This window comes from Thamnophis elegans, chromosome 10, assembly GCF_009769535.1.
Source record: "Thamnophis elegans isolate rThaEle1 chromosome 10, rThaEle1.pri, whole genome shotgun sequence".
Lineage (NCBI taxonomy): Eukaryota > Metazoa > Chordata > Lepidosauria > Squamata > Colubridae > Thamnophis > Thamnophis elegans.
This window is the reverse complement of record NC_045550.1, coordinates 64,900,833-64,915,472: the sequence shown is the minus strand read 5'-3', so window position 1 is coordinate 64,915,472 and position 14,640 is coordinate 64,900,833. Positions and strand designations below refer to the sequence as shown.

At 45.9% G+C, this 14,640-nt stretch overlaps 1 protein-coding gene across 1 annotated transcript in view; it reads right to left on the bottom strand.

Annotated features, from left to right (window-relative positions):
- LOC116513725 (chloride channel protein 2-like) overlaps nucleotides 1–7,615 on the bottom strand; it is a 61,379-nt gene extending 53,764 nt beyond the window's left edge. The window contains exon 1 of the mRNA XM_032224908.1: nucleotides 7,433–7,615. Within this exon, the coding sequence (XP_032080799.1) occupies nucleotides 7,433–7,486 (54 nt within the window). The 5' untranslated portion in view covers nucleotides 7,487–7,615. The remainder of the gene's footprint in view (nucleotides 1–7,432) is intronic.
- Between the last annotated feature and the right edge of the window lie 7,025 nt (nucleotides 7,616–14,640).

Sequence of the window (14,640 nt, the reverse complement as noted above, 5' to 3'; positions counted from 1 at the left end):
CCACGACCTCCGAAGGCAGCTTCTGTTCCATGGGTTGATTGTTTACACGGTCAGAAAATTTCTCCTCATTTCTAGGTTGAATCTCTCTTTGTCTCACTTAGCAATGGAAATTTTGGGCTCAGCTGCAGTCATATGTTGAGGACTACCTATAACATAGTCTGGCTGTTCCAACTGTGCTGAAGCTCTGCTTTTCCTTTTTATATCTCGGTGAATTAGTTTGGGGGGGGGGGTGTCTGCCTGAAAATCTTCAAATATTATCTCATGGCTCAAGTCTTTAAAAATGTACTCTTTGATCCAGGCAAGGCTTCCTTCAATATCCCATCCAGGTGCCTTTCCTTGCCTCTCACAAAGGGATAGCACCTAAAAGACACAAGTGGGCACCTGACCAACCTCTCTGGAGAGATTGTGCGTGGTAGATGAATAACCTGCTTTTCATTCAAGAGTTCAAGGTGGCCACCGCCTCCTCCTCCTCCTCCTTCTCTATTCAGAAAAACAACTCTTAAAAGTAGGTTGGGCGTTTAAAGAGAACTGGGTCAGGCAGGCAGGCAGCTCTGGCCCCTAATACAGGGGTGAAATTCAGCAGGTTCTGGAGAACCGGTAGCAGAAATTTTGAGTAGTTCGGAGAACCGGCAAATACCACCTCTGGCTGGCCCAAGAGTGTGGTTGGAATGGAGATTTTGCAGTATCATTCTCCCAGGAGTGAGGAGGGAATGGGGATTTTGCAATATCCTTCCCCCAGGAGTGGGGGGGGGATGGGGATTTTGCAGTATCCTTCCCCCAGGAGTGGGGAGGGAATGGGGATTTTGCAATATCCTTCCCCCAGGAGTGGGGAGGGAATGGGGATTCTGCAGTATCCTTCTCCCAGGAGTGTGGTTGGAATGGGGATTTTGCAATATCCTTCCCCCAGGAGTGGGGAGGGAATGGGGATTTTGCAGTATCCTTCTCCCAGTGAGGAGTGAATGGGGATTTTGCAATATCCTTCCCCCAGGAGTGGGGAGTGAATGGGGATTTTGCAATATCCTTCCCCCAAGAGTGGGGAGGGAATGGGGATTTTGCAATATCCTTCCCCTAGGAGTGAGGAGGGAATGGGGATTTTGCAGTATCCTTCTCCCAGGAGTGAGGAGAGAATGGGGATTTTGCAATATCCTTCCCCCAGGAGTGAGGAGTGAATGGGGATTTTGCAGTATCCTTCTCCCAGGAGTGAGGAGTGAATGGGGATTTTGCAATATCCTTCCCCCAGGAGTGGGGAGTGAATGGGGATTTTGCAGTATCCTTCTCCCAGGAGTAAGGAGTGAATGGGGATTTTGCAATATCCTTCCCCCAAGAGTGGGGAGGGAATGGGGATTTTGCAATATCCTTCCCCTAGGAGTGAGGAGGGAATGGGGATTTTGCAGTATCCTTCTCCCAGGAGTGAGGAGGGAATGGGGATTTTGCAGTATCCTTCTCCCAGGAGTGAGGAGGGAATGGGGATTTTGCAGTATCCTTCTCCCAGGAGTGAGGAGGGAATGGGGATTTTGCAGTATCCTTCCCCTAGGAGTGAGGAGGGAATGGGGATTTTGCAGTATCCTTCTCCCAGGAGTGAGGAGGGAATAAGGATTTTACAATATCCTTCTCCCAGGAGTGGGGGGGGGATGGGGATTTTGCAGTATCCTTCTCCCAAGAGGGGGGGGGGAATGGGGATTTTGCAGTATCTTTCCCTTGCCACGCCCACCTAGCCACAGCCACAGAACCGGTAGTAAAAAAAGTTGAATTTCACCACTGCCCAAATAGCCTCTCTCGCAGCTGCTGCCCACCTGGTGGGACAGCCCCAACTTGGAAAAGGTGCATGCAATTGAATATAGAATATAGAATAACAGAGTTGGAAGGCACCTTGTAGGTCATCTAGTCCAACCTCTCCCCAACCCCGCCCAAGCAGGAGATCCTACACCATTTCTGACAGATGGCAGTCCAGTCTCTTCTTGAAAGCCTCCAGTGATGAAGCTCCCACAACTTCCGAAGGGAACTTCTGTTCCAGGGGTTGCTTGTTCTGACTGTCAGAAGATTTGACAGATTTGAGGACCCAGACTGTGGGGGCGATATGCTGACTCTGTAAACCGCTTAGAGAGGGCTGAAAGCCCTATGAAGCAGTATATAAGTCTAACTGCTATTGCTATTGCTATTGCTATTCTCCTTATTTCCAGGTTGAATCTCTCCTTAGTTAATTTCATCCATTATTCCTTGTGTGGCCTTCAGGTGCCTTGGAAAATAGCTTGACCCCCTTTTCTTTGTGGCAGCTCCTGAGATATTGGAAGACTGCTATCCTGTCTCCCCTGGTCCTTCTCTTCACTAGACTAGCCATGCCCAGTTCCTGCAACCGTTCATCGTATGTCTTAGCCTCCAGCCCCCTGATCATCCTGGTTGCTCTTCTCTGCACTTTTTCTAGAGCCTCAACATCAGTGATGGGATTCAGCCGGTTCGCACCACTTCGGGAGAACCGGTTGTTAAATTTCTGAGCAGTTTGATGAAGTGGTTCTTGGGAGAAATCACTAGGGCAGAGAACCGGTTGTTAAATTATTTGAATCCCACCACTGCTCAACATCCTTTTTTATAACAAATGTTTCTCATTCAGCTGTCCTTGTTGAGATAATTTTAGACACAGATGTCACTCAATTATACAGAGAATAGAACAAAAATTATTAGAATTTTTTTAAAAAATTGCAAAATTTGAGCTTTCACCTTTTTAAGTAGCTCTTTAAAATCAAAGTCGGGGGGGGGGAGTTTTCTGCTGAACCTCTCCAATAAACACAAGGAGGGGAGGACCATGGGTTTTCTTGTGACAATGGCTGGAAGTGTTTAGCCTCCTCATCTTCTAGGGCAGGGGTCTCCAAATTGAGCAAATTTTAAGGCCTGTGGACTTCAACTCCCAGAATTCCTCAGCCAGCATGGCTGGCTGAGGAATTCTGGGAGCTGAAATCCATCGGCCTTAAGAGTTGCTCAGTTTGGAGATTCCTTTGTCTTTGGATAATTTTTCTCGTTTCTCAATCTAGTCTGCAGCCTTGGGATCTCTTGGTGGTCTCCTTGCCCTTCTCTCTACACCTGACCCTGTGTCAGCTGCCCAGTTCAAATAACATTAGAAGGAACAACCCATTCTCTGGGGTAAATGAACAGGATTCCTTTAGGATTGTTGGAAAGCTTTTGCACAGATCTCTCGGGTACAAGGTTTCTGCCTTACGTCTCTGCACCATCCCTGGCCAACTCTATTCGCCTCGCCTTCCTCAAGATGCCACGACACGAATCAGTGGCAATCTCGCACTGCACTTAACCCGCTATCAGGGTTTATATAATACGCTGCATCATCTGGCAAAGAGGCTGGGTTCACACATAAGCCACTCGCGGGGCTGCACAAACAAACTTAGATTAAAACTCACCAAACATGGGGTTATGTGGGAATTGATCTGCATAGAGCAGGGAGGTCTAACCTTTTCCGGACCGAGTGCCAAGGCCCCCCCAAATGGAATGAACGTGACACCTCCACAGGCCACGCCCCCGTGCATGTGTGCACACACCCCATGCATGCACGCATGCCCCCCTGCATGTGTCCCACCCCTGCGCATGTGTGCGCCCCCTGCATGCGCTCTGCCCCCACATGCATGCACAGCAGAGGCCCAAGGACCAGATGGCTGGCGGGAGGCGTGCACGCCTGCGCATCAGAGCTGATCTAGGGCAACGGCTCACATGCCATTAAGGTTTCAGCTGAGTGTATTTAAGCATGTGGTAAGGACATAAGTCAGGGTATGTGGGTGTGGGTGTGTGCATGGTATTGGTCAGGAGGAAACCTAAAGCCACCATATCCCAAACATCTTTATTTCCAGCTGCAGTAATCCAAAATTTCCTGGCTTGGCAACATGATTTTTTTAAGGGGTTCTCCTAGCACAAATTCTCTGGTGCTCTCTGAGCTCGGTTGTTTGCTTGCAAACGTTTCATTACCCAACTAGGTAACATCCTCAGTGCTACAGAATGTGGCGCTTGCTCCCTATTTATATCTTGCCCTGCTGGTGTTGACGGAGGTAGCAATAGCACTTAGACTTATATACCACTTCATAGTGCTTTACAGCCCTCTCTAAGCAGTTTACAGGGTCAGCATATTTGCCCCCAACAATCCGGGTCCTCCTTTTACCCACCTTGGAAGGATGGAAGGCTGAGTCAACCCTGAGCCCGGTGAGACTTGAACTCTCAAATTGCAGAGGCAGCCGGCAGGCAGCAGAAGCAGCCTGCAGTACTGCACTCTAACCACTGCGCCACCATGGCTCGGTATGATTTTCTCCTTGGTAGATATAATCTTGATTACAGTGTTGCTTTCTGCCTCATTGTTTGTCTGGTATTAATCCCTGCTTATCTGGGTATTGGCAGCTGGAGAAGTACAAAGGGGGGTGGGTGGGAACCACACCTCCACCAACACCAGCAGAGCAAGCTACTGTCTTTAAACAGAGAGCAAACCCCACGCTCGATCACACTGATGATGTTATCTAGTTTGGTAATAGAACATCTGCAGGGGGGGGGGAATCAACTTCAGAGACCACCATGGACTCCATCGTTCGATGTGAGCTACAGATAATCTCTTCCATTGGTTCCAATAGATGAGATTATCTGTAGCTCACGTCGAATGATAAGAGGCCAAGGTGTTCTTTGAGCTTGATTTGGGGGGGGGGGGCTGTAGATGTTTCATTACCCAACTAGATAACATTATCAGTGCGACTAAGTAACTGTTTTATAGCTTTTTCCTACTGCAAATGCCCTTCTATGGGATTCCATGGCGCAACCTGTCCTTTCCCTCGTGGTTTGCACAAGGCTGGCATCAAATTCAACATCACAGACCCCCTCATTTAAACCAAGCGTGCCCACTGTATAAGAAAGGCGTAGCTCAAGATCGTGCCAAGTCCCACAGAGACAGATAAGAGCAAAAAAAATATAAATGTTTTCTCTATCGTTGCATAAACTTTATGACCATTTTAACTACAGCTCTAACGGGAAGTTGGCCAAACCGCTATATTTGTGCTCTTTTTAATGATGTTTGAGTTGCTTATTTCTAGACTATTTCAAAGTGGATTGATTGGTTGGGTTATAACATAAAAACGGTATGCTAATTCAGCACCAGGCTGAATAGAATGGAATGGAATGGAATGGAATAGAATTCTTCATTGGCCAAGTGTGATTGGACCCACAAGGAATTTGTCTTGGTGCATATGCTCTTAGTGTACATAAAAGAAAAGATAAAAAATAAAAACCAGGAGACTGTGAGTTCGAGTCCCACCTTAGTCATGAAAGCCGACTGGGTGACTTTGGGCCAATCGCCAGAAGGCCCCGAGTTCTAGTCTTGCTTTAGGCACGAAGGTTGCCTGGGTGACTCTGGGCCAATCACTAGGAGAGCGAGAGTTCTAGACCCACCTTAGGCATGAAAGCCAGCTGGGTGATTTTGAGCCAGTCGCTTTCTCTCTCTCTCTCTTCCCAACCCACCTCACAGGGTTGTTGTTGTTGTGGATAAAATAAGAGGGGGGGGAAGGAACATTTAGGTATGTTAGCCCCCTTGAGTTATTTATCCAAATAATAAAGGCAGGATTTTAAAAAACTAAAAAAAGACCTTCCTATCTACCTGAATTATATGGTTACCGCTGGGAATTCTGGAGGGCGGAATTCTACGCTTCTGGAAGTCCACAAAGTTTGCTTCTTTGTGAATTAGGTGGTTCCTATTTTTCCATTTGCATTTTTTTACATGCTTTCGAACTTCTAGGTTGGCAGAAGCTGGGACAAGTAACGGGAGCTCACTCTGTTACGCGGCGCTAGGGATTCGAACCGCCTAACTGCTGACCTTTCTTTTTTTTTTTTATTAAAAAATTTTTTAATTTTTAATTTAAAACAAGTACAACATCTTTCTTTACATGCTATAGAAAGTGTGTCAGTCGGTCACAAATAAACTTTCGTGCATCTCCTCCACAGTCAACAAACATAACTCATGTTAACTCGAGCATTTTAACTCAAATATTCATACATATCACCATCATCATATATCCATTTTCATTTGACTGTAATTATTATTTAAAAATATTAATAAAAATACTAATCTTAAACAATACATGCCCACACCTTTCTGATCGACAAGCTCAGCGTCTTAGCCACTGAGCCACTGCGTCCCTCACTCAGATTAGGAAACCCTACTTGGGTTTCCCCCCCCCAAAAAAAAAAATATTTCCCCTCCTCCTTTTGATTGGCCGAGTTCAAATGCTACGAGCAGCACCTATGTACAGCCTATCCTGCTCCATTTGTGTGTCTGGGGAAGACAAAAATCTGGGCAGATTCCCACGGTTCAATTCACCGAACCAGCTGGCTTGTCCAACAGGGGAAGCTACAAGGACTTCAGTGCACCTGTTGGGTCTCTCCCCCACCCCACCACGCTCTGGTGACAGCCTCCGACGGCAATGCAATCTGACAGGGATGAACCCAGATTTGCCCTAGCAATTTACCCACAACTAGCTGTAAAACTTTCACAATCAACTTCTTAGGAGGAAAAATCCCAATTCTCTCTATCTTGCACCCATTTCTCTCCGGGACACTTTGAACTGATGCGCAACTATCTAAATAAAAGAGAAACTGTATGAAAGTGGAGACTACAACACGTGAAAAGAACGGTTGCAGGATTTGGGATTGGCTAATCTAGAGAAAAGAAGGACTAGGGGGGTGGGTGGGGGGACAGGATAGCAGTCTTCCAGTACATGAGGGGCTGCCCCAAAGAAAGTGGGGGGTTCAACTTATTTTCCGAGGCACCAGAAGGCAAGACAAGAAACAATGGATGGAAACTAACCAAGGAGAGAAGCAACCTAGGAATTAAGGAGAAACTTCCTAACAGTGAGGACAATTAACCAGTGGGACAGAAGTTGCCTCCAGAAGTTGTGGGTGCCTCATCGCTGGAGGCTTTTAAGAAGAGACTGGACAGTTGTCCGAAATGGTATAGGTTCTTCTGCTTGTACAGGGGGCTGGACTAGAAGATCTTTAAAGGTCCCACCCAGCTCTATTCTGATTGATTGATTGAGATGGATGAAAAGGGGGAATCGATGCGAGAGGGAATGAGTTGAACGTCCCTTTTGCGGCCAAAAGTGATAGATAGCCTTCCTCATGCCCGGTGGGGCCGGGACAACTCTTGCTTAAAAGTATTGAGAAGCGGCGGCACGCCTGGACCCGACTCAACTTTTGCAACCAAGCACTCTTCACATGCTCAGAGGCTGCCTGCTTTTCCTCTGGCTCCCTCTTGAAAAAGCCTCCCCAGCGCGGCCGGGTCCCAAGAGGAGCCTTCCAGATAGAGAGGGAGGGAAATGGAGGAGAGGCGCTCTGCACATGGCCAGAGTCCCTCTGGCACCCAGGAGCCCGTCCCGCGGCGCAGCCAGGCGCAGAGGCCACTCACCAAAGTCTGCTCGTACTGCAGCGCCCGCTGCTCCAGGCCGCCGTCCGCCGCCATCCCGGCCGCTTGCTCCGGCGTCTCCGTTAGCGGCCAGCGGGTCCCTCCGGGCAGCCCTACCGGCGCTTCCCTCCCTTCGGCCGGGGCTCCTCGCTTGCCTCCGCCTCCCCACCGCCCCCGGGCGGGCAGGGGCGGGACGGGGCGGGACGGGACTGGCTGCCGGATCAAGGCCGGAGGGAGTTCCCGCCAGCCCCGCTGCTCCGCCTCTGCTGCCCCCGTCGGAGCCGGCCGGGAGCTCTGGTGGGAGAAGCGGCGGCCGGACGCTCCGTCCGGAGGCGTCTTGGCGGACGGGCCACCGACTCACGCGTCCTCCCCTAAACCGGCCCGAGAGCATCGGCTAAGCTGGACTGGCCGGACTAAATGCCTCGATCAAGCGTGTACACGCGATGCCTCGTTCATACAACACGTTGAACCCCCTTACCATATACACACGCAGTCCTCGACCACGCAGACAAAACACTCGCACACAGTCCTCGATTTACAACAGTTCATTTAGTGACCGCTCAAAGTGGCAACAGCAGTGGAAAATAATAAAGGGACTTATGACCATTTTTTCACACTTGCAACCTTGTTTGGTGCATCCCCATTTGATCAGGTTGTCGAAATTCAGATGCTTGACATGTGATTCACATTTTATGATAGTTGCGGTGTTCCAAGGTCTCCCGATCCCCTTTTGTGACCGTCTCTCTGACAAGCAAAGACAGTGGGAGCCAGATTCATTTAAGTTTGTGTTAGCAACTTATCAACTGCGGTGATTCGTTTAGCAACTGGGGGAGGAAAGGTCATAAAATGTGGCAAAGTTCACTGAATGTCTCACTTAACAACAGAAATGTTGGGGCTTGATGGTGGTCGTAAATTGAGGACTACCTGCACCAGTGGTGGGTTTCAAAATTTTTTAGAACCTCTTCTGTAGGTGTGGCCTGCTTAGTGGGAGTGGTTTGCCAGCCATGTGACTGGGTGGGAGTGGCTTGGCATTCGTGTGACTGGGTGGGTGTGGCCAACTTGTAAAATGTGGTGAAACTCACTTAACAACGCTCTTGCTTAGCAACCAAAATGTTGGCTCAGAAACACTGGCATTTGAAGCAAGCAAGTCTTAAAGCTTTCAAGTTACAAGACCCCTGCACCCCTATCCCTTTAGAAAAAAAAAAACCAAGGGTGTTCAAACTTGACAGCTTTAAGACTTGTGGACTTAACTCCCAGAATTCCTCCTCCAGTCATGTTGGCTCAGGAACTCTGTCATTGAAGTGTGCAAGTCTTAAAGCTGTCAAGTTACAAGACCCTTGCACCCCTATCCCTTTAGGAAAAAAAAGCCAAGGGTGTTCAAACTTGACAGGTTTAAGATTTGTGGACTTCAACTCCCAGAATTCCTCCTCCAGTCATGTTGGCTCAGGACTCTGGCATTGAAGTATGCAAGTCTTAAAGCTGTCAAGTTACAAGACCCTTGCACCCCTAACCCTTTAGGAAAAAAAAACCCAAGGGTGTTCAAAGTTGACAGCTTTAAGACTTCTGGACTTCAACTCCCAGAATTCCTCCTCCAGTCATGTTGGCCCAGGAACTCTGGCATTGAAGTGTGCAAGTCTTAAAGCTGTCAAGTTACAAGACCCTTGCACCCCTAGCCCTTTAGAAAAAAGAAAGCAGGGATGTTCAAACTTGACAGCTTTAAGACTTTAAGGTTTAGATAGGACTGTTTGAGGCGGGTGGGGCAATTGGTGAGCCAGCCAATCATTGAGCAGCGGGCGGGGCAAGCGTGGTGCGGATGGGTGGAGGGAGGGAGCTGGAACCGGTTCTAAATGGCATGGTAGATTTTTGCAACCTCTTCTATAGAAGAGATTAGAACTGGCAGGAACCCATCCCTGGCCTGCACCCATTGCTGGAGTTCAACCATGGAGAGGGAAAATGAATTTGGGCATTACCCAGTCATTGTTTACCTGAACATGGCTTATTGAACCCAGCAGAGTGCAGGTAATCCTTGATTTACAACCAGTTCACTTAGTGACGGTCAAAAGTTAACAACAGCATTGAAAGAAGTAACCTAGGATTGTTTTTCACACTTATGACCATTGCAGCATCCCCAGGGCCACACAATCAAAATTCGGAAACTTGGCAACTGACTCATATTTATGACAGCCAGAATGTCCTGGAGGCGTATGATCCTCTTTTGCAAGCTGGCAATCAAAATCAATGGCGAAGCCAGATTCGCTTAACAACCGTGTTACTAACTTTACAATTGCAGTGGTTCACGGCAAGGAAGGTCGTAAAAATGGGGCAAAGCTCACTTAACAAATGTCTCCCTTAGCAACGTAAATGTTGGGCTCAATTGCGGTCGTAAGATGAGTACCTGTGGGCTGGTTCCAACAAGGCACGATTTATGATAGTGACACCATTTGGCTGGGTTCACACGTTGCACTAAACCAGTGTTTCTCAACCTTGGCAACTTGAAGATGTCCGGACTTCAACTCCCAGAATTCCCCAGCCAGCAAATAGAATTTTAAGTCCTGCTGAGCTGGAAACATTTCAGAAAACTGGAATTTAATCCTGCCTCTCCTTCCCTTTTCCTGGTTGGTAGCAAAGTTCAGCTCTGCCTTTTACTTGATAAACTATTACTTGATACTTTACACAAACCTGATAATGGTTTGGCTCAGGCTTCCTTGACAGATTGTGCTCAACCATAAACTAGGATATGCCAGGCTTTACAAGCCAGAGTGCGTTGGGGGGAAAGAAACTATGTTTTTTTAAGATAGATAGATAGATAGATAGATAGATAGATAGATAGATAGATAGATAGATAGATAGATAGATGATAGATAGATATAGAGGTAGGTAGGTAGGTAGGTAGGTAGGTAGGTAGGTAGATAGATAGATAGATAGATAGATAGATAGATAGCAATAACAGTTAGACTTATATACCGCTTCATAGGGCTTTCAGCCCTCTCTAAGCGGTTTACAGAGTCAGCATATTGCCCCCAACAACAATCCGGGTTCTCATTTTACCCACCTGGGAAGGATGGAAGGCTGAGTCAACCCTGAGCCGGTGAGATATGAACAGCCGAATTGCAGAACTGCAGTCAGCTGAAGTAGCCTGCAGTGCTGCATTTAACCACTGCGCCACCTCGGCTCTAGATAGATAGATAGATAGATAGATAGATAGATAGATAGATAGATAGATAGATAGATAGATAGATAGATAGATAGATAGATAGATAGATATTCTGGATTCAGACAATACAGATAGTCTTCGATTTACAACAGGGCACAGTGGTTAGAATGCAGTATTGCAACCTAAGTCTATTGACTTCCAAATGCCAGCAGTTCGATTCTGACTGGCTCAAGGTTGACTCAACCTTCCGTCCTTCCGAGGTCGGTAAACTGAGGACCCAGATTGTTGGGGACAATAGGCTGACTCTATAAGTTGCTTAGAGAGGGCTGTAAAGCACTGTGAAGCGGTATATAAGTCTAAGGGCTATTGCTATTTAGGAATTAGCACTGAAGAAAGTGACTTATGACCTTTTTTCACATTTGCGACCATTGCAGCATCCTCATGGTCATGTGATCAAAAGTCAGCCACTTGACAACTGACTCATAATTATGACTGTTGCCGTGTCCTGGGCTTACAGGGCCCCTTTTTGCGACCATGTCAATGGCGAAGCCAGATTCATTTAACAACCATGTTCCTAAATTAACAACTGCAATGATTCGCTTAACAACTGTGGCAGGAAAGGTCGTAAAATGGGGCACAAATGCATTTAGCAAGCGTCTCACTTAGCAACATACATTTTGGGCTCATTTGGGTGCGTAAGTTGAGGCCTACCTATAATAAACTAAACCAAATTGGATTAACTTGATTAGGGAAGGAATGCATTTTTCTGGATTTGCACAGTAGTTGAACTAATCTGACAGGCTGAGTTCATGCAACATGCTAAGCCTTAAAAAAAAAATCACCAAAGTGAATTCTAAGGAAACTCAGCATGTTATCCAAATGAACTCAGTGACCCGTTTTATATGTGCTATGAAAACATAGCTGCGAAAACAATAAGCTAAAACTAAACGGAACACACCAACCCATGTTCCTAATAATGGCACATGTTTTGCCAATGTGTCACTTTATTTGTTCTTGTTCCATTGATTGAATGGGTTATTCATGAATAAATTTATTAAGGCAGCTGATTAATAGCGGATTGCTTAATTACAATGACTATTGCATCTGTTTATTTTGACTAGATCCATTTCATAAATGTGTTTTGTTGTTGTTGTTAGTTGCGAAGTCGTGTCCAACCCATCACAACCCCATGGACAATGTTCCTCCAGGCCTTCCTGTCCTCTACCATCCTCTGGAGTCCATTTCAGCTCACGCCGGCTGCTTCGGTGACTCCATCCAGCCACCTCATTCTCTGTCGTCCCCTTCTTCTTTCGTCCTCCATCTTTCCCAGCATGAGGCTCTTCTCCAGGGAGTCCTTCTTCCTTCTCATTAGGTGGCCATAGTCTTTGAGTTTCCTCTTCAGGATCTGGCCTTCTAAAGAGCACTCAGGGTTGATCTCCTCTAGGACTGACCTGTTGGATCGCCTTGCAGTCCAAGGGACTCGCAGGAGTCTTCTCCGGCACCAGAGTTCAAAGGCCTCCATTCCTTGGTGCTCAGTCTTTCTTATGGTCCAACCTTCACAGCCACCCATTGCAACTGGAAAAACTGGAAAAATGTGTTACTTATTAGTAAATAAAATTAAATACATGTTTTCTGTGAAGGCCACTTTTCAGTCTCTCTCTCTCTTTCTTCCTCTCTTTCACCCATACGAATTATGACATTGTTGCAATAAAACTATTAAAAGCCTGGGCTGATTTGCTTAAGTTGAACGCTAGTGGTTTTCCTTGGGGAAGGTTAATCCATTAAAGAAAAAGTTAATAATTAATCATACATATTTATCTAATCCTTCTTTACAGAATTCAGAGCAGTCTCGTTTTTTCCTTTTTCTCCCTCTTCCCAAAATAACAAGAAAATGATTACTTCAAGGTTAAAAACCTCTTTGCTTGCTGAGGATGAGATTCTATCTTTCTAAGCATTCAGAAAACCTTAGACAACGTTAGACAGAAGCTTACCTGGGTGGTAGACACAGGTGTTTGGACCAGGTGTCTCCACCTTGAAAATTTTAGGATGTGTGGACTTCAGTTTTTAATGTCTAGGTTTCTAGGTTCTATCATATCTCAAGACTTTAAATGGACACCTAACATCAAAAAAACGTCATCAAAAAAGCACAACAAAGAATGTTCTTTCTGTGCCAGCTCAAACTGCCCAAGGAGCTGCTGATTCAGTTCTACAGAGGAATTATTGAGTCTGTCATCTGCATCTCCAGAACTGTCTGGTTTGGCTCTGCAACCCAACAAGACAGACACACAGACTTCAACGGATAATCAGAACTGCAGAAAAAACAATTACTGCCAACCTGCTTTCCATTGAGGAACCTGTACACTGCATGAGTCAAAAAGAGGACTGTGAAAATATCTACAGACTCCTCGTATCCTGGACATAAATTTCCTATCCTCAAAACGATGGAAACTGCACATCAGAATAACTAGAGACAAGAACAGTTTTTTTCCAAAATGCCATCACTATGCTAAATAACTAACGCCCACAACACTGTCAAAAATTTACTAAAACTGTATTACTATTATTCTTCTCTTCCTTCCTAGTATCTTTCTCTCCCCACTTATGACTATAACCATGTTGCTTGTATTTTTCAATTTATATTGTTTTTATTTGTTTCCTAATACGATTTGATAGCTTATTAGTAACCTTGACTATCACTAAGTGTTGTATCTTTTTATTCTTGATGAATGCATTTTATTCTCTTTATGTACGCTGAGGCCATATGCACGAAAGACAAATTCCTTGTGTGTCCAATCACACTTGGCCAATAAAGTATTCTATTCTATTCTTTATCTACCACTTTATAATGCCTTAGTAAGGCCACACTTGGAATACTGCATTCTGTTTTGGTCGCCACAATGTAGAAAAGATCCGGAGACTCTAGAAAGGGTGCAGAGAAGAGCAACAAAAATGATTAGGGGACTAGAAGCCAAAATATATCAAGAACGGTTGCTGGAACTGGTTATGTCTAACTTAATGAAAAGAAGGACTAGGGGAGACATGATACCAGTGTTCCAATATCTCAGGGGCTGCCACAAAGAAGAGGGAGTCAAGCTATTCTCCAAAGCACCTGAAGGCAGGACAAGAAGCAATGGAAGAGTTTCCATTCATTGCTTGTAGGCACTATCCACCATGTAAGCATCTTCATTGGCTGTTCTAAAATGGGTTGCTGGATATACATGTCGTCCTTGACTTAACAACAGTTCATTGCAACAGTTCAAAGTTACAGTGGCACTGGGGAAAAAAAGTGAGTTATGACCATTATTCACACTTCTGACCATAGCAGAATGCCCACAGTCACACCATCGATGCTTGGCAACTGATTCATATTTATGACAGTCTTACAATCAACCACCAAAGACTATTATTGGCTCTTCTGCTCTCCATACACCATATTTGTACCCTGTCCATCGCTTTCTTCTCCCTCTCTTCTCCTCCTCCCTACCTCCTTTCTTCCCTCTGTTGTCCTTCTCTTCTCTACTTCCCCTTCCTCTCGCCTTCTCCTCTCTCCCCTTTCCACTCCTTCTTTTTCTCCTCCTCCTCTTCCCCTACCCTCTTTCCTATCCCTCTCTTCTTCCCCCATTAGGGATATTTTTAAGAGGCTTCAACAAGCAGATCTATATCAGTTGGGCTGCAAAACCAGATGGCCCCAAAGAGGTCCTGTTTTTCTCCATGGCCACCCCACAATCATCCTGACTTTTTGTCAAAGAAGCTCTTTTTTCCAGCCTCTTCCTGTCCACCTACAAGATGAACAACAGTGACTTCCTTGGAGTATTCCTATGTGCCAGATGTCTGTAAAAACACCTTTTCTGGGTGTTGTGCAATGGTTTCAAAGGCAACACAATAAAAACAGAGATCTAGAAACGTGATAGTGCAAAAGAGAGAATGACAAATGCCAAGTCTTGAATTAAAGACACAGCTTTATTTTAAAGGCTGGGTTAAGCTCAAGAAATGTGCCAGGAGTCATGCACCAAAGAGCAAAGGAGTTTTAAAGATTGTAAAACGGGGCAAAACTTAC